The sequence below is a fragment of the Arachis hypogaea genome, chromosome 2 (assembly GCF_003086295.3).
Source record: "Arachis hypogaea cultivar Tifrunner chromosome 2, arahy.Tifrunner.gnm2.J5K5, whole genome shotgun sequence".
In the NCBI taxonomy this organism is placed as follows: Eukaryota; Viridiplantae; Streptophyta; class Magnoliopsida; order Fabales; family Fabaceae; genus Arachis; species Arachis hypogaea.
Window position 1 is genome coordinate 85,829,753 of NC_092037.1, and position 19,596 is coordinate 85,849,348.

General features: G+C 35.3%; 2 protein-coding genes across 7 annotated transcripts; one reads left to right on the forward strand and one right to left on the reverse strand.

Moving 5' to 3' along the window:
• The first annotated feature begins 2,021 nt into the window (after positions 1-2,021).
• LOC112748796 (thymidylate kinase) lies at positions 2,022-7,507 on the forward strand. 5 transcript variants are annotated; one of them, XM_025797042.3, is made up of 9 exons: positions 2,368-2,458; positions 2,707-2,756; positions 4,196-4,253; positions 4,365-4,452; positions 4,584-4,940; positions 5,918-6,029; positions 6,186-6,245; positions 6,756-6,860; positions 7,143-7,507. In XM_025797042.3, the coding sequence occupies exons 3-9, from the start codon at positions 4,223-4,225 to the stop codon at positions 7,260-7,262; spliced, it is 873 nt and encodes a 290-aa protein (XP_025652827.1). In that variant the 5' UTR covers positions 2,368-2,458; positions 2,707-2,756; positions 4,196-4,222; the 3' UTR covers positions 7,263-7,507. The 5 variants fall into 5 exon arrangements, with proteins under 5 accessions (XP_025652838.1, XP_025652844.1, XP_025652849.1 ...); XM_025797059.3 differs by lacking the exon at positions 4,365-4,452 and having other exon boundaries at positions 2,039-2,458; XM_072219163.1 differs by lacking the exon at positions 4,365-4,452 and having other exon boundaries at positions 2,063-2,458; positions 2,644-2,756.
• Positions 7,508-14,224: 6,717 nt separating this feature from the next.
• LOC112748834 (F-box/kelch-repeat protein At3g06240) lies at positions 14,225-19,021 on the reverse strand. 2 transcript variants are annotated; one of them, XM_025797079.3, is made up of 4 exons: positions 18,561-19,021; positions 17,027-17,903; positions 15,743-15,962; positions 14,225-15,377 (listed from the first exon to the last, which is right to left on the reverse strand). In XM_025797079.3, the coding sequence occupies exons 1-2, from the start codon at positions 18,864-18,866 to the stop codon at positions 17,028-17,030; spliced, it is 1,182 nt and encodes a 393-aa protein (XP_025652864.1). In that variant the 5' UTR covers positions 18,867-19,021; the 3' UTR covers positions 14,225-15,377; positions 15,743-15,962; position 17,027. The 2 variants fall into 2 exon arrangements, with proteins under 2 accessions (XP_025652864.1, XP_072075265.1); XM_072219164.1 differs by having other exon boundaries at positions 15,743-17,903.
• Positions 19,022-19,596: the final 575 nt, after the last annotated feature.

The following is a 19,596-nucleotide window of genomic DNA, read 5'->3' on the forward strand; positions in this document are numbered from 1 at the left end:
CAATAGTGATATCTGAGAGTATTGGTCTTGATTCTATGACTTATGATGATTTGAGAGGAAATTTACTTACTTTTGAATACACATATTTGAAAAAAGATACAAAAAAGAAAGGAATAGATCTCAAATCTGTTATTAACCCTCTGGATGATGAATCCAGTGATAACTCTTCTGAAAATGATTTTGTTTTGTTTGTCATGAAATTCAGAAAAATGGTAAAACTGAAGGAAAGAAACAGAGGAAACAGCTCAAAGAAGAAGGATGTCAGCAAAGTGATCTGCTACAACTGCAAAGAGGCTAGGCATTTCAAATCTGATTGCCCCAAACTAAAGAAAGAGGAGAAGCCGAAAAAGGGAAAGAAGAAGGGACTCATGACTTCTTGGGAAGACTTGAAAAATGACTCAGATGAAGATGAAGAATCAGAAACCAAGTCACAAACTTGTCTTATGGCAGATCACGTTAAGCATGTAGTTTTTCCTAACCCTGACACTGAAGACCTTCATCTCATGATAGATCACCTTTTTGAAAAAATTAGATGCTTCCTAAGTGAAAACCAAGATCTTGAATCACAGATTACTATTCTTAAAATTGAAAATGATTTTCTCAAAGATAAATTAAGGGATGCTAAAACTGGTGTTAAACTTATTGAAGAAAATAAGCAGTTGAAAGCTCAACTTAAAAGCTGTGAATACCACCATTCTGTAACTACAAATATGAATTATTTTGAAGAAAATGAGTGGCTGCATAAAGAGATAAAGAGGCTTAAGGAAGACTTAGCCAACTTTGCTCAAAGTTCTGAAAATTTGAATCAACTCTTGGCTAGTTAAAAACCTCTTTATGATAAAGCTGGTTTGGATTTTCATAAAAATTCATAGAAAACATAGAATGAATTTCAAGCCAAGAGAAAGTTGTATTAGGTGAATATAGGATTATTAAAACAATTAGGTAGGGGTGTTCATGGATCGGATCGTATTCGCAGATCCGCGGTAAATATTTGCATCCGATCCGAAAAATTGTAGATACGATCCGATACGCACATTGATCGGATCGAATCGCGGATATCTGCTTTACATCCGCATATCTGATCCGCAGATCTGCACAATAATAAGTAAAAATAAATAAATATATATATTTGGTATTATATTTACTTGTTTGTATGTTTTAGTTAGTAATTATTATTCATATATTGTATTATTTTATTTTTGTTATTTAGAAAAAGTTTGATTAAAAATATTTTAGGAATAAATATGTTAAAAAATGTGAAAGAAATATTTTTATTGAATTTTTTACATAGAAATATGATTAAAAAGAAAAAGGTTCAATTATGCGGATATATCCGATATCCGATCCGCACATTTGCGGATCGGATCCGACACTAAAAAACACGAATATCATATCCGATCCGATCCGATGAAAATTGTGCGGATCGGATCAAATTTTTGGTTTTGAATTCAATTATGCGGATATATCCGATATCCGATCCGGATCGGATCCGACACTAAAAAACATGGATATCATATCCGATCCGATCCGATAGAAATTGTGCGGATCGGATCAAATTTTCAGCTATATCCAATCTGATCCAATCTGCTTACACTCCTACAATTAGGATAGAATACTAAAGTGTTCAAAACCGAACAAAATAAAATAAAATCGATGAACCAAACTAAGAATTAAAAATTAAACAAATTGAAAATCGAAAATTGAACTACTTAGTGTTTTTTTATCAATTGAATTGGATTTTCGATTCTAAAATAAAATTTAAAACAACCGAATCCAACCAAATCGAAAATATATGTAAAACTTTAAAGATATCCTTAAATTAGGATTTAAACTTTTTAAATTTTGAATTTTATATTAACAAATAAAATATAATTTTTTATCATTTTATAGATAAAATTAAAAAAAATATGAAAAAAAATTATTGAAAATGGGAAATCACATATTTTTCTCACAAATAAAAATTCAAAATTTAGACCATGGAAATTCCAAATTAACCCTACACGGTTACACTAGAGCTGAAAAAAAAAAAATAAAACCTATACTCCATTCCAAAGTCCAGTTTCTCCCTGAACCCTCACTAGGACTCGGTCCCTCACAGTCGCTCAGCCATTCCCTCCCTGGCATGCTGGCAGTCGCAGCCGCCGTTGTGAGGCATCAGCGGCGCTATCCAGCCTCCAAGGTCCAGTCTCTCACTCTCTCCCTCTCTCCCTCGACCCTTGCACATTCACACTCCACTCTCCTTTCTCCGCTACACTTAACCCCCTGCACTTCGCGTAGCCGTGGTCCTCCCTTACACTTCCCTTGCACTTCGCAGCCGCTGCCTTGACTCCTTTTCAGTTCTCAGCTGCTTCGTCTCCGTCGTCCCCTCAACTCTTTGAATATCTGCATTTAGAATGGAGACGTCTCAAGTAAATTGGTTGAACTCAACTCGGACTATATTTATCCTTATAGAGATCAGGTACATTTTCATACTTGTAGTTTTTATTTTACTCTTTTGAAACTGAAATTGAACAATGTCCTAGTTATGCTGGATTCTGGAAATGCTTTATATATATTATATATGATTTCTGAATTCTGAGGCCAGTAATACTGTTAGCATCCTGAATTTCTAATTAAATAGATATTTAATCCTTTGGTGTGTAGGTTCTCTCTTATTTCAGTGATGACAAATTTTTGAGATCTGACAGTTGCAATATCGGTTCGCAGGGTGGTTTTGACATGATTTGCAGTGGAAGGACAAGATTGAAAATCAGCAGGTGCGATGCATAGTTGCTATATGATTATAGTTCATTTGAGTTCTTATTTTGGCTTGTTTAAGTATGGACAACAATACAATATAAGAATAATTTGATTTACTTATGTGTGTAGTTCAAACAAGCTGAAGAAACAGCAATGTAATTTGATTTACTTTTGTTTTTGCTTTGTTGTTGCTGAACCTGTTGTGTTTAAATCAAGACCTATATTTTGATTTGTTGAACTTTCAATTACGTTAGTTATTGTGTTGTATGACTGCAGTTTGTGACTTTATGAAATTGAACTTGTTACTTCTAATGTGTTGGTACTTTATTGCATATTATTGGCTGAAAATGGCATAGGACAGGTTTTTAATACACCAAGTATGACCAGGACAGGTAAAACTGAAAAACCAAACCATACCAATCCAATTATATTCGGTTTGGTTTTGTTTGGTTGGGCTCAGACAAAAAGACCAAACCAAACAATCCAATTAAATTCGTTACGATTGGATTGGATGATTTTTTCTATCAAAACCATTAAACCAAACCAAACTGCACTATGAACACCCCTACTTATCGGTATGGGTCTGCTAATAGTTCATTTCTATTCTTGTGGTGTGAATGTTAAAGTACATAATTTGTGAATGATATAGCATATACTTTCTGGGTGTCTAAATCTTGGTGAATTAAGAATGATTCTGGTAGAAAGGCCTGATTTCAGTGTAGAGTTTTATGTTAGTTGCAGTAGAGATACTTTCATTTAACATTGGAGAGGAGAAGAAGGGAAGAAGAGACTAAGGATGAGGTTAATTTGGGAGTTAGGGTTTTATTTCTTGAATTAGGTTGGGGACCAATTTGAGTCAAACAAACTCATCTGGTAGCATCCTGCACGTGATTACATAACCATCCACACCGGCTCGCCGTAAATGGAAGAGCAGTAAAAGTTCTCTCAAGGACTAACGTGATTCAAGGCGAAAATTTCGGGTGCCAATTTGATGCAAAAAAAAGTTTTCCAGGACCAATTTGATTAGTCTGAAATTTTAGGGGATTAACTTAAGCATTTACTCTCTTATTTTCTATGTAAAGTTGAACAATTTAAACTTATTTTGTAGTGTTGAAATTGATATGCTTTCTATTTTATTGCGTAAAATTTTAGTTTTTGTTAAAAGAAGTCTATGTGTGCATACATGTAAACTTTTTTTTTTAAACTTCCATACCGTGCTCTGAAATATAGTAGAAAACAAAAGCGCACCAAAACCATAAAGATGAATATCCCCCCCCCCCCCCCAACACCAAAAAGAAAAGATTTTGATGGCAATCAAATTTCCATTCTTAATTTCTCATTGCCAAACAGTTCATTAATCTGATTTGATGTGTTTATTACTCCTCCACTTCTTGCCCATTTTCTCCTTGAATTTCATGATTGTGCTTTAATTTTATATGTTACTATTTTGGTTCAGTTTAAGTGCTAGGTGAGGATATGATCTATGGCACTTGTACCACAGCTTCTAAGTCACTGTAAGAACCATTTTCTTCTTAAGGTTTTAACTTCAAATCTTATCCTATTCATCAAAATTTGAGCATTGGTCTCTCCATCCCCCCCCCTCCTTCTTCCAACCTTCTTTTCAGTTATACTCTTTGAAAATTGTACCCGATCCATAGTTCTTAGTTCAACGGTGACAAGTTTTCTCTTTGGAAGAATGCAAAGGCTTGCAATGTTTGTCGTTTCTTTATCTTTATTTCTTTCTTTTTTTTTTCCCATTTTTTTGTGTTCATACCAGATTCTCTATTCTTGGTTTTTCCCTTTATTTTTGTACTAATATTTAGGGGCTTGTTTTTCTTTTACAGAAGTTTCAAAACACTAGTGTTGCAGAAATCATTCAATTTTCGGGTTCAGTTCTTCTCCAATTGTTCTCCTAAGAAGCTAAGAATGGATAATAATCTTAATTGTAGCATTGAGGGCAACAAAAAAGGGTCTAGAGGTGCCTTGGTTGTCCTAGAAGGCTTAGATCGTTCTGGGAAGTCCTCTCAGTGTACCAGACTAGTCAATTATTTGGAGGGTCAACGAATCTCTGCTGAGTTATGGAGATTTCCTGACAGAAACACTGATGTTGGGAAAATGATATCTGCCTATCTTACTAACACTTCACAATTGGATGATCATACTATTCATCTCCTCTTCAGTGCCAATCGTTGGGAGAAGAGGTTTTGTGTCTCCCCCACCCTTTCAGATGATTATAAATGTTTACTTTGTTATTGGTCATTTGCTTTCTGTGTATGTTAATCAAATTTAAGGTCTTTGACTATGACTGAACTGAATTTGGATAATCTAAATTTTGAATTTTCACTTGAGAAAGTAAAGTATCATCTCTCACCTTTGAATGTTTTCTCTCTCATATTTTCTCTTGGTCCCACTTATGAAATAAATGGTGAGAGATTACACTTTATCCTCTAAAGTGAAATCCAAAATTTAGAGGATCCAAATCCAACTGAATTCTAGTGGTAGTTATCTTAGAACTCCTACACTTTTTTTTTTTGCTTTGGTGGAGGGGTTGTTTGGAGGTTTCAATGCTGTCGTGGTTTGAATAAACATAGATAAATGAAGATTGGGCGTATAAATAATGAGATGTAGACCATACCATGGACCTTTATTGAAGTAGGAACAAGGAAGCTCAGGTTGATGGGTACAAAAAACTTGTGCTTTTTGTAATCCAAACCATATTGTGTCGGCATAACTGTTGGCTTAGCTTGTGATGTTATAATACCCAATGTTAAAGTACATGAAAGTTTTCTAGCTCTGAGGGAAGCATACCAAAGGAAGCTAGAAATACATCTGAGTGATTCTCATGACTATGCTAATATGGATGATTTGACTTTGCTGATATTGTAACAAGATGTATATCCTAGACCTTTGGACTTATAAGCTGATGTTTCTTGGAGATTTTGTGACATTGGGATTATCTGTGTAATTTTGCTAGTGTTTTTTATTTTCAAGTAAATTTCCATTGTTAATTTGAAAAAATCTTAAATCAAATAAATTTTTATTTACTTATGGATAGTTTTGACTAGTACTATCTGCAGCTTATAAAATTTTAAGTATTTTTACAAGTTAAAGTAGTTGCCTGAAAACACATTTGAACTCATAGATCTTACATTCAGTTATGTGTGTGTTGGCTTTGTAGGTCGCTGATGGAAACCAAACTCAAATCTGGAACAACCCTCGTTGTTGACCGCTATTCGTATTCTGGTGTGGCTTTCTCCTCTGCCAAGGGACTTGATATTGAGTGGTGTAAGGTATATATGTCAAGTAATCTGTTTTCTGTTGAGGGGAAAAAATCAAGGGCGCAAAATGAGAGCTTCCATTCTAGTTAAGAGTTTGTGTATTGTGTTTTCTGTTGACTACACTAATAGGTTCTATCTCTATTAGTTAATCATGAACACATTTTGCAGGCTTCTGAGGTTGGGCTGCTTGCTCCGGATCTGGTAGCTTACCTTGATATTTCGCCAGAGGTAATATGAAACTTCTTTCTGTGTAGCCAATAGAAAAGTTCTGTTTTGGGTTAGTTTTAAGCCTCAAGTAAATATCTGCTTTGTTAAAATGAAAATCTTATTCCCATTGGTTTTTATTTTCTTTCATGCTGGGAAAAAAAAGATTTTTTATTCTGCTGTAAAAAAATCCATGCTTCTTTTCTGAAATGTGTTTCTTGGCTCTCTTTCTTTGTTCCATCTTGCTGGGATTGTTTTGAAGTAAAGGGAGTGTGGGAAGTTGGGACAATAGTTACATTATACATGTTTTACCATTTTCCAAGAGGGTGTTCTATTCTTAATATAGAGTATGAGTTGTGCTATACTGCTATTTCATTTGTAACATTCATGCTTTGATATTAACCTGCCTGAGCTGCACGTGGTTTTCTGACCTCTTTCGGTGTTGTTGGCTAGCATAATTAAGTATTGGTTCATTCATGTTGGTGACTATTGTTTTGTTTATTTGTATTTCCCCATACATTCCACATATATCAGAAAGCCGCAGAAAGAGGAGGGTATGGAGGCGAGAGATATGAAAAGTTGGAGTTTCAGAAGAAAGTTGCTGAAAGCTACAAAGCTATTCATGATGTCTCCTGGAAGGTAATTGGCTGCTTGTATGACCTTTCCTCCTGAAATTAACAGTTTGACATTAAGGCTATATTTGCCGAAATGTCTTAAGTCTTGACATAGAAAATATAGACATTAGGCAATGAAAGATAATGTCTATCCGAACTCTCCCCAGTTTTATATAGACATTAGGCAATGAAAGATAATGTTTCTTTCTTTGAACACGTTGATGCCTTTTTATATCCTTCTATTATGTCTTTTGTTCTTGTTTTTTCCTTTGTTCCTCCTTCTTCTCTTTCCACTGGCTTGGTGCAGTTTGTAGATGCTTTCCAACCCATTGAAGATGTGGAGAAACAGTTGCAAGAGATAGTGATTGATTGTGTGACAGAGTGTCAGAAGGGGAAGAAGCCACTCTCCCTCTTGTGGTCAAAATAGACTTGTTATACTCTTGAAAGGGATGTGGACAAATAAGTGAGGATTAAATGACTAATCATGACCCTTATACTGCTCGGTTCTGTTTGTTTCATTCCTATTTCCTATGTATCATTAGTTAGAAATTTGTTTTCGGATATATATAGGCAATTTGTAATCTTGGTGAGAGCACTGTATAATTAAATAACCTTTATACTTGCACTACACTAAAGTTTCATGGTTATGGTATTGAAACTTTTATCTACCAATTTGGCTTTTCCCCAGAATCTTTTCCTACTATTATATATGTATTTATCTACATGCTTCCAGTATCTAATTGAGGCTGGAAGCCACTTTTTCTTTGTGGAAAGCGGTAAAGTTTCATCATGAATTATGTGAATTCAATCAGGGAAGCATTTCAGAAAGGTAAATTACTGCACACTAGGAAAGTGAGAACTGAAATCCACATAGCCTGGACACCCCCTCCGACGAGGAGGGTCAAGATTAACACGGAGCTTCAATTGGAAACCCTGGAGAAGCTGGATGTGCGGGCTAATCCGAGATGAACAAGGAAGATGAGTAGCAGGATTTACCATGAATATTGGTAATCTGTACAGCCTTTCAAGCAGAGACGTGGGGCATTTTACAGGGGCTAAGAACAGCTTGGGATCTGGTCATTAGGAGAGTCATACTTGAGAGTTGAGACAATCTCTGTTTCGGCTTTGGAGTTACTAAACAGAGGAAAAAGAAACCAAAAGGGTTTTTTACTTAAATAAATGAAACAAATCAAATTTACTAGATTCTTCTGAAACAAATTTTGAAACATGTTTATCCTGTTTCTAATATTATATAAATTGTTCTAGAGTGATAAGGGTTATATAATACGTTAAATATGGCACCTTAGGACGATTTATGCATGCATGGCCTAGTTTGAAATAGTCATAAATTGTGCGAGGGTACCTTTGGTTACTAGTTGAGTATAAATTGTCCCACCCTGTTAGGATTCACGTGATTTTAGGTTGAAACACAGGCCTGCCACGATTAATGTGCTTTTCGAACCCTAACAACACTGGTGCGATTTACTTTATCTTTACTAAATCAAATAGGCCTGCCACGATTTACTTTCAACATAGTAACTCTAAGGAGGCTAGAACGATTTATGATGATAAAAATATAAATAAATGAGTGTGGCATCAACAAATCACACTTGAAGTTTAGTGAGTTTAGGGAGAGATGGATGAGAATATATTTTTGTTAGTTCATCACCGAGGAAAGATTGATGAAAACACAAGTGAAAGTGTTATGTTCTCTAGTAAAAAGTAGATAGGTGTTTGTAAATCTGTCAACGACTTTGATAGAATTACATAGTAGTATATTACAGAAGGCAGGAAAGTGTGGCACAAAACGTATGAAACAATTATTTTTTCATATTCTTATATCACTGAGGTAAGGTTATGTTAAGTTTGGAAAATACGAGATGCTTGGCGATGATGGCATGCGAGTTTTATTCCACAGTCAAGTAAGATTTTTCGACTTGGGCGCTATGGAGTTGTTTGCTAGAATGGTTGATGTAGAGGGTAGCTCTGGTGGATCCGCTTCAGCAACATGCGCAATACCGTTAAGGCGGTACATATCTCCCTGGTTGGCGGCCATCCTTCCCGCAGATTCCACCCACTTCGCCACACAACCCACCGCTTTGTGCCTCACTACGCCGGACAATGGTTCCTCTGGCCTAGCTGCCGCAGCACCGTCGCCAGTGAACGCCCCATGCCGTCGCTCACTGCCACCTCCTCCGGTGTGGGCTGTCTTCCTCCCAAACCTTCTCTCCCAAAGCTTCCCGAAAGTTAGTCGCCGTAGTGTGTTGAGATTCCACTCAAGCAATAATTCGTTGGAACCTTCTTAGGGTAAGTATTAAAGCATAAATCGTCTCTGGACTTTGAGGGTCTCCAAAAAGACCATAAATCGCGCCAAGCTACCCAGGTTTCGGTATTGCATGTGAATCGTGGCAGGCCTCTGCTTCAGTCCAAAATCAGGTGACTCCGGGCAGAGTGGGACGATTTATGCGTAATATGTAACCCTGTCAGTCCTGTGACGATTTACTCGTGAATCCCCTCAGCCATGCATGCATAAATCGTCCTAGGATGCCATGTTTACTGTATTATATAACCTTTATCACCCTAGGACGATTTATATAATATTAAGAATATGGTAAACATGTTTCGAAATTTGTTTCAAAAAAATCTATTAAATTTGATTTTTGTTTCATTTATTTAACTAAAAAAATCAAATTAGAATCACCCCAACTACTCTTTGGTGAGAAGTATTGAAGCTATAAGACAGAAGTTAGCAAATTAGATTCACAGTTTCGCGCACACATATCAAAAGGGGGAACAAAGAAGCTAATTGGTTGTCAAAAGAAAGTCTCAAGACTAGGGATATTTCTTTGTTGATCACCCTCCAAGAGAATTAAGCAAATTATGATGTTTGGTTTCTTATGATATTCTTCAATCTGGCAGGATAAGGATTAGTCCGTTATGAATTTGAGTTTCATTTAAAGGTTTGCCGCTAGTTAATAAATTGTTGTATCCACAAAACAAGATTCAAACTCCTTAACATTTATTTAGGCGGACTAATGACTTAACTACTAGACCAACTTAAATTGCTATAAGACAAATTATGTTTTTTTTTTTTGGGTCATGAGACAAATCATGTTTGATGAGGGTAGAAAAGCTTCTTTACCCTGATTAGTAGCTTTGTAGTTTTGTTTTTCTTGTGTGGGCTTTCGTTTTAATAACAAAATAAAAATTGGGAAAATTACTAAATGTACATACTAATACTATTTGTATTAGTGTGTTCTAATTAGAGTGGTTGTGTTATTCTTTCAAATAAAAATTACATAGACGTCTTCTCTTAAATGAATAATTATTTTCATTTCTTGGCTTTTCTTATTGTTTGATAGAGATGTAAGTAAAAATATAAATTGCTTTATGATATAATTTTGTTAGTAGAGTTTTCTTTTGTTTAGATCCAAATTAGGTGCTCCTTGATAATAATCTCAAAGGGATAACTGATTTGGTTTTAGGGTTTCAGATTCAAAAGTTCCATTTTATATTTTGATCTTAATATTATACATTTTGTTAAAACTGGGTCTTTCTCCCGCTGTCTAATAGTCGAGAGCTACAACTACTAATGAAAAAAAATAAGACACTCGGAAAAGTAGTGCCTTACTTAGCACAAGAGCATAATGGAGTGTTTATTCCCTTGTTGGTACCCATGTAGTGATTTTGCCTTACTTTTGTGCATATGCCTTGGCAAAGCAAGCACACTCCATCTCGGTGGGACTGCACTGTTTTCACATTACTTCCCATTTCCTTGATTCTATCCTCTTTGATAACAGTGTCTTGAGCAGGGTTGCACTCCTTCCTTTCTTTGGAATGTATTACCATTTGACCAAAAAGAATGATGTACAAATAATGGATAAGTTTCTTGGTATATAATTTAGAGATTTGCTACCGATACAAGTTTTTTGTCATATAAATCTATACAAGTCAGCCTAAGTCTAACAAAAATAACTCTCAATTTAAAGAGCTGTAAACACGCGTTTTCTCAACTTTGAATAACGTGAAATGAAAAAGGGTTCTTCTTCAACGTTTGTATGCCACGTTCTTTCTCCTACTCTTTCTCCTCCTTCTTCTTTTTCTTCTTCTCCTTCTTCTTCGCATTCCTCCTCATTTTTCTTCGCATTCCTTCTTTTTCTTCTTCGCGTTTTCATCCTCATTGTGGTTTTTTTATTGTTGTTATTGTTGCTGCATTTTTTTCTCCTTCTCTTTCTTTTGATTTTGCGACATTATATATTTTTTTCTTCTTTGTTTGATTTTTTCTCCCAAGAAAAATTATAAGAAAACGAAATAAAAAGTTGAAGAAGAAGAAGCACTAGAAGATGAGAAGGAGGAAGAGGAAATGTTTTGAATTATGTAGAACTTATCATAATTCGTGTTGCACCCAAATATATTCGTGTTACACCCAAATTTGCTGCAAATACAGAAAAATATTTCCTTTAATGCTGCATTTTTTTTCTTTTTCTTTTCCTTATTTCTTTCTTTCTTTCTTTTAGTTAAATGAATGTAAGTTCATCCTCTTTCAAGTAATTTTGCAGTATTATGTGTTTCTTCTTCTTCTTTGTTTGATTTTTTGTTTTTATTCTTGTTAAAAGAGTAAAACAAGAAGAAACTTGAGAATGTAAAACAAAAAGAAAAAGATGAATAAGAAAAAAGAAAAAGAAGATGGCGATGATGATGATAAAAAAAAGAAGCCGTAGAAGATAAGGAGGAGGAAGATGAAGAGTTTTGAATTATGCAAAACTTATCAGAATAAAAATACACCCAAATTTTTTCGTGTTACACCCAAATTTGCTGCAAACATAGAAAAATGTTTCCTCTAATGCTGCATTTTTTTCTTTTTTTTTCCTTATTTCTTTCTTTCTTTTAGTTAAATGAATGTAAGTTCATCCTCTTCAAAGTAATTTTGCAGTATTATGTGTTTCTTCTTCTTCTTCTTTGTTTGATTTTTTTCTTTTTATTCTTGTTAAGAGAGTAAAACAAGAAGAAACTCGAGAAGGTAAAACAAAAAGAAAAAGATGAATAAGATAAAAAGAAGAAGATGATGATGATGATAAAAAAAAGCAGTCGAAGATGAGGAGGAGGAAGGGGAAGAGGAAGAGTGTGCAGTGACAGTGGAGGATGTAGTCGTTATTCTTGGTCTCCCGACGAATGGTCTTCCAGTGACAAGAATCACGTTGAGCAGTTTCGAAGTCTTAGAGGGTGAGTGTTTTCACCAGTTTGGGGTTGCACCGACAAAGTCTGACTGTAGAAGAAGCTGCATAAAATTGACATGGCTTCGAGATTTAAAAGAGAGTTTACAGTTGATTGACGAAAACAGTGTTTAGAGGCATGTGAAATGCCACATTATGTTGTTATTGGGTACGATCTTGCTTGGAGAAAAGTATGGGGCATCTGTACACTGGAAGTTTCTGCCTTTGCTCCGTGATTTTGGTAGTATCGGACAATATAGTTGGGATCGGCATGCCTAGTGCACCTGCACAGGTCGTTATGCAGGGAATCTCGTTTTAAATATAAGAAAATCGATGGTCCACTAACACTTCTGCTAGCTTGGGCTTGAATACGCCTACCATATCTTGCGCCGGTTCCTAGGGAACCCCGCAATTTTCTGCTTGTAAACAGGTAACATCATCAACTTACTGAGTATGTTCATATTCATATTTCAATTGTGCTAATGAAATAAATCATTTTAGGTGGCGTAGCTGGGAGTGTGGTGACCGACGCTATAGATATCTTAGTCTCGTTTGCTTTAGGAAGTCATTAGATGAGCTTCAGGAAGGCCAGGTGTGTTTTCATTAGAAAAGTATTTTTTCCAATTTAGTGTTACTGTTATTTGGCATAAAATTATCTGACTCTTTTATTGTGTGCAGTTTGTGTGGGTTGCTTATGGTGTTGACCTCATTAATCCAGACATAATCCTAGAAGACATCAACATGCACTCAGTTGTGTGGAGCGCTACGGTACCATTGATATCATTTGAATGCATTGAGTGGCATGCAACCGATAGGTTTAGGCGACAGTTTGGTTTTGTTCAGGGAGTTCCTCATCAGGAACAGAATCTAGACAAGGCACACGGAGAAACACTGACTGGTCCTAAGAATCTTGACTTGGCCACAGCCACGTCCCATTCATTTTGGGTGATGCAGTGGACAAACAGGTATAATCACATTCTTACTGAGCTTCTGGTGCCTCCACAGCATCCCTTAGATATTTACATGCACTGGTACCGTACCAAATATGTCAACCACTTAAACTTGTTGAATCTTGTGGTTCAAGAGAATGATGAGGGTAACCCAGTTATGGATGATGACAATCAAGAGCAGGAGTCACAGTCACCGCCACGTCCACCTCCACCTCCACCTCCACAAGAACAGCCACAGTCCTCGGTCCCATATGTAGTTCAAACACAGTTTACCCCTCATACCCAATACATCAACAGTATTGGAGTACTCCACATTTTGACTCAGTTGAGAGAGCTTCTTTTAGCCAGATACTTGGGTTCATGGATGTAGATGCAGGCCAATCACAATCTATCCATCAGCCTGATTTCATGCTGGGTAGGTATTCTTTGGACGTATGGCATCCACGCCGTACTTCCTCAGGTACTTCTGGAAGGTTGGTATCTAGAGACTCCAGTAGAAGTGACGGTGGTCGAGGGATACTTAATAGTCAAAACCCATGGCGTGTCTCAATGTGTCTAATTGAAGAAAATGCTAAGATAGCTGAGCATGAGACTGATGAGTATCTAGTAGATGAACCAGATGACGAGGAGGGTGAAGATGAGGATATGGATGAGGATGAAGAATCCCACAATGATGCTTCTGATGATGGTGATCATGCAGGTCTAATTTTAGGTTTACTTTGTTGTCAATTGATTATTTTATATTCATTTTAGGGCTTGTGTTGTTTGATCATGTTATAAACTTGGTGTTGTTTCTTCTGTTTGTTCATACTATATACCTGGTTGGGCGGTCTGTTTAATTAAATTATGTACATGTGAGGCACGTACTCCAGACGAGACAGATAAAGGATATAATCTCAGGGTTGATCCTTCACATCGTAGCGCTAATCGATACACCTCGTCCATGTTCAAAAGGGCCACCAAGAAATGCAAGAAATTTGTGAAAGATGTAAAGTAGACATTGAGAAAGTAGTTGTTGTGTACTAAATATTTTCTATGTATCTTGAAACCTTTTTATGTATCATTTAACTGCTCTATGTTTCAGTACTGTACTTGTAGTACGATAACTGCTCTATGTTTTATTACTATGTATTATTGTTGTGTTCTTAACATTTTCTATGTATTCCTGGTTAAGTTCTAAAGTCTCAAATATCATCGACTGTTTAGATAAATTCTAAAGTCGCAAATGTCATAAAGTAATTTCATAAAATTACAATGCTCCAATTATCATACTTGTATAACTAGGATAAAACATAAAGTCGCAAATGCCATAAAGTACTTGGATAAAACGTAAAATATATAAATCTACTGTGCTGGGTTGCCGGGACCTGCACCAGCTGACCGACGGCATCTACTACAGCTGTGTCCTTCGACTCCACATTGCCTACATCGCCTTGGACCACGTAACATTCGTGTGTCCATCTCATTCAAGAAATTCACTCGTCTCAGGTACATATTCGGTACAAATCGAGGCCCGTAGTACGCAGGCCATGTAGTAAGATTCCCCAGTGGCCTAAACCTAACTCGGTAAACTCTTCGAAGTTGGTCCATCTTGTAAATATCGTGAACATACACTCGCCAATCAAGTCGCTGATTTGCACAACATGCAAACACATGTCGACAAGGAATTCTGTCCACCTAGAACTCACCATAGTCACACCGTTGTCGACGGAGGTCGACGGCATACTCTGTTCCACTTGGCATCTCACGCACTTCAAAGACCTCGTTCTACTTGTCAAAGCAATTAACCTGGATGTTTCCTGATGCAAGTTGATTTGCATGCAATTTTGAGGTCACAACCTCAAAAAAAAACATGTCTAGCTGTTATCTGCGACTCCGCCTCGACTCTTTTTCTGGTGAACAACTCATTAAGCCTGTAGAATGTTGCTTTGACAAGTGCACGGATAGGGAGATTGCATGCACCCTTCAAGACTGAGTTGATGCATTCCACTAAGTTTGTGGTCATGTGACACCCCATTGGTAGCCACCATCGAACACCAACGCAAACTGTTCGCGGAGGATTCAGTTTAACCAGTTAGTGTAAGCTTTGCACTGCAATTGTGTTCGAATCCAACTTCGAATGATCCTGAGAAATGATGACTCTAGTACAAGTGTGACTACCGTTGTACCTCATTATAACCCAACAGTACTTTCTGCTGATCATGCTAACCCTAATAAGCCAATAACACCCTGATCCATACTATGCACACTTAGCATAAAATTTCAAAGGCTCCGACTCATACACCCTGTAGTCTACGTCTCTTCGGATGCTATAAACTTTCATCCCGATAATAACAGCTTCCCTGAAACTGAATTTCATTCCGACTGCAAATTCACCATCTGCGACCATAGAAATTTCTACCATGACAACAGCCATATGAAAAATATTTAATAACTGAAATTAAAAGTAAATCAATACTCACTACATCCATATTAATATAAATAAACTTTCCATCAGGTTATTATCTCACTTTTAACATAATAAAAACATAAACACAAAAATAAATATGGACTAATGCATACTAATTAACATTTAACTAACTCAATAACTTACTCAAAATATTATCTTAATTTTAACTACATAAAGACATAAACAATTGCTAATTGAGCATAGTTTCACATGTCACTTAGCTATTTGGTACATCGATCAATATATATTATTACCAAAATTCTAATCCTTCGTATAAATATATGCATTTACGTACCAGCACTCATATATTTCGAAAACTCCGGCGCATGCATGGCTTCCAAGTCCAGAATCCGCATGAAAGATGGCTCCTCAAACGGATGTTCGTTTGCAAGTGCATTTGCGACGTCTGCCACATTCGGAGCCATCGCCCCGTCACCTTGATCTTCGTCTCCGTCTGGAGCAACAACTTCGTAATTGCTTTCAAACTCTTCATCACTGTCACTATTGTAATCTTCCTGTTCAATATTTCGGTTGGCTTCAGATTGTTCAAATTCAATGTACAACTCGATGACTGATATATGAGCGTGAGTTTCAATATACATTGAAAACATCTCTTGCATACTCGCTTCGTCAGTTACATATTTGGTTTGAAATTGAACAAATCCACCAAATATTGGTATGGGATATTTGTATAAAATACATGATATTTTCTTTGACATCTCAGAGTCTATCTTCTCATAAATCACACCTTTTAGCTCTTCAAATGAGATTGTGAATGGAATAACAATATCTAACGGATTCTCGCAACTAAATTTTACTCCTTTAGATGTTTGTAATAAAATCTGACCAAAATAATATAGTTTTAACGAAATTCTATCATCCATTTCTCACACTTTCATACATATGAACCTCACTATCAGATTTTTTAAGTTCATATAAATTAAGAGAGGTACAGGAATTGTGAGAAGAAGAAGAACACACACACATGTTTAAATCGGACCCACCGATTAGTATTGTCTGAATTAAATAAAATATTTAGCAAACAATTCGGACCATTTGAGTTCAATTTCACAAAAAAAAAATTATACAGCTCAAACGGTCCGATTAGCTTCGGCCAAATTCAAATTTTTCCTCTAACCAACCCGGACAGTTCGATTGGTGGTCAATTATTCTCAGAACAAAGAAATTGGATGGTCCAATTTTTTCCTGTCATTGTTCAGAAAAGCCTATTTCACACTGGTGTCTAACACCTGTGTTCTCCATAACCAAGCATAACTCACACACCGGGGCATATCGAAAAAAATGACCCACAATTTGTTATAGAGTGTAATTTTTGATGTATTAATAGTGTTAAATTTTTTATTATATTTTATTCTTTTCTAGAGAAATCATTAAATCAACACGTGTTCGTGTATATAAAACATAGGATTTAAACATGTTCATTGAAGTGATCTCTGTCTTAGAAATTTAACAGGATTCAATTCTCTGAACTATATATATATAAAACATAATTTTCAAGCTCTCGGATGTACAAAGCTATATAAGCAAAAACAATTGGAGGAAGAGGTTAGTTACCCACTTTAACCCTGATCACCATGATTGCTTGGGAGAGAAAGAAGTGTTTCGGTGTACACACTAGCAGTTGAATAAAACCTGGATCTTCCATGAGGATTATTAGGAGGTTCTAGTAACTCCCCTCCTCTGTCACTATATTTTACAAATCCTACACCATCATAAATTCCAACAACTTCACCATATCTGCATAGGAACATAAACATGGGTGAAATGAAGTCAGAAGGGATATTGAGAAGTGACACAGTAATCAAATTAACCCAAGACGATTTTACTCCATATTCTTTCATCACACGAATATTTAATTGATCCGGTGCGTTCATCTCAATTAGGCCAAGCCATCCTCCAAACACCCCCAAGTCAGAATATTCATGGATGAAATCATCCGGCAAAGGTACTTCATGCAAACGCAAACCGTTCTTGTTTTCATTCAAATCAAAAGCGATTATTGCTCCATGATTTGCTCTTTCACCGTCCTTGCACCAAGCCAACCAATGAATATAACCATTCAAGAACGATCCTACTCTTGGAGTATCGACATCATCGTTCCTTAGATTTGTATATGTGCAATTGAGGCCATGGACATCAACTATTTTCCATGAATTGGATTTGACTGAAAAGGTTTCAAAGATGATGACCTCGTCATCAAGATAAGCTTCCCAATTCTTGTATGATACCTGAACAATAATATAATCGTCTGTTGAAACATCATAGCCAAAACCACAAAGGAATGCAAACTTGTTGTCCCATGTGGGAGGTTGTGGTACTCTTTTGCATGAACCTGTTGATGGGTTCCAAATGATGAGATCATTCAAAAGAATATTGTCATTGAGAGCTACAAGTAGAAAGCCTCTACATGAACCCACCATCCTCATCCAATTGATCTGTAATTAATCAACACGAATACTAATATTAGGTATCTAAAGAAAAATGCAATAATTTTAGAGAGGATGGCATTTATTTTTTTTTATTTACAAAATATACATTCTCTTCTTACAAAATTAAAATAACCTACCCTTTGGTCCATTTAATTCAATAATTATTTGGCCAATTCAAAAAATAATAATATTATTATAATAATATAAAATATTTTAACTTGACACAAAATATCCAATTTAAAATTTTATATGATTAATGAAAATATAAAAAATCAGCGTACAATTTAAAATTTAATATTATCGTAATGCATATAATATATACATAATGAAAATATAAAAAGATTAGTGTATAATTTTATTTTTAAAATATTTTTATTATTTATATTGGGATAATTTTTTTCAAGCTCTGCAAATGTATGTACGTATGTAGGACTGGTAAAAACTTAGGTGAACTTAACGTGAAGTTGATAATTAAGAATTGTTAGATAAAAATTTAATAAAATTAGTCAAATTATTTGACAACTCTTAATTATCAATTTCACGTTGATGCCTTAGCCGTTAAGTTTTCATCGTGTAGGACTAATGGACTATGACAGGGTTACAGCCTTACAGGGGATATGTATATGTTAGTATAATAACGAATTTTTGTATCATAGAACTCACATTAGCAGGTACGAAGGCAAGAGGTAACTGAATCCTTGACAGAGCAGAGTGATCAACAAAGGGTGCATTGAAATCCCAAGACCATGCAACGAAATGCAGAGTGTAGAGGATCTTATGGGTGAGATTCAAAGAAGATCGTTGGAAGTGGTGTTTGGCGAAATTGGGGTCCGAGATAAGAGACAACCAATGTTTGCAAACACACTTGAAACGCAAGAGGGACTTTACTGGCAAACGTAGGAAGATTTCCACCATCACTTCTTGTGGAAGCTCCTTCATTTCAGTTTTCACTGCTTTTACAGGTTTCATTACGTTCTACTTCTATGGGTCTTGTGATTTTAATTTGATGGTTCTTTCAAGTATTTTATAAAGGGTGAGAATATATAATATATTCTATGATGCACGGACATGAGATGGAACATGCTGAAATTTTATAAGACAACAGGACATACATATATATAAAATATAAATTTTTTTTAGTTAAATCGTAATAATATTTTTGATATTTTATTAATATTAAAATATAAATTAATTTTTTAATTATTTTTAATATTTTATTTTAGTTATATCAAGTATTTAAAATATTTTTTATTTTAATAAATAATAATATGTATTATATCTAAATTTATTTCAAGAATATATGTTAAGAATAAGACTGTATACGCTGACACATAATAGTATTTAAATAAACCTAAATATATCCAAATCTTTTTTATTTTTTATTAAAATACGATTAGATACAACAAACATACATATCGAACTATCATATCTAAAATGTAAGACACGAATACAATAATTCAAGTGTCCCGTGCTTGTAGAATATATTTGACGAAATGACCCGTTCTTTCTCTCAGGAAAATTGTAGTCAATAATGGAGTTTGGTTTGGAATCTTGCTGAGAACGCTATATACCCACCTACTCTTGAAGCTTTCTCCATACGCTTTTTACTCAATATTTTCGTTCATGAATTAAGGAATATTACTAACCTCTTCACTTAAAATAAGAATTTATAAAAATTATAAATTATAATTTGTAAAAA

Bases quoted from the DNA above. Each gene is read 5' to 3' on its own strand.
- LOC112748796 (XM_025797042.3), top strand. From the start codon at position 4,223: ATGGCACTTGTACCACAGCTTCTAAGTCACT. The intron at 6,030-6,185 runs GTATATATGTCA...CACATTTTGCAG, and splicing joins TTGATATTGAGTGGTGTAAG to GCTTCTGAGGTTGGGCTGCT. The intron at 6,246-6,755 runs GTAATATGAAAC...CACATATATCAG, and splicing joins ACCTTGATATTTCGCCAGAG to AAAGCCGCAGAAAGAGGAGG.
- LOC112748834 (XM_025797079.3), bottom strand. From the start codon at position 18,866: ATGAAACCTGTAAAAGCAGTGAAAACTGAAATGAAGGAGCTTCCACAA. The intron at 17,904-18,560 runs GTGAGTTCTATG...GATTAATTACAG, and splicing joins TTGCCTTCGTACCTGCTAAT to ATCAATTGGATGAGGATGGT.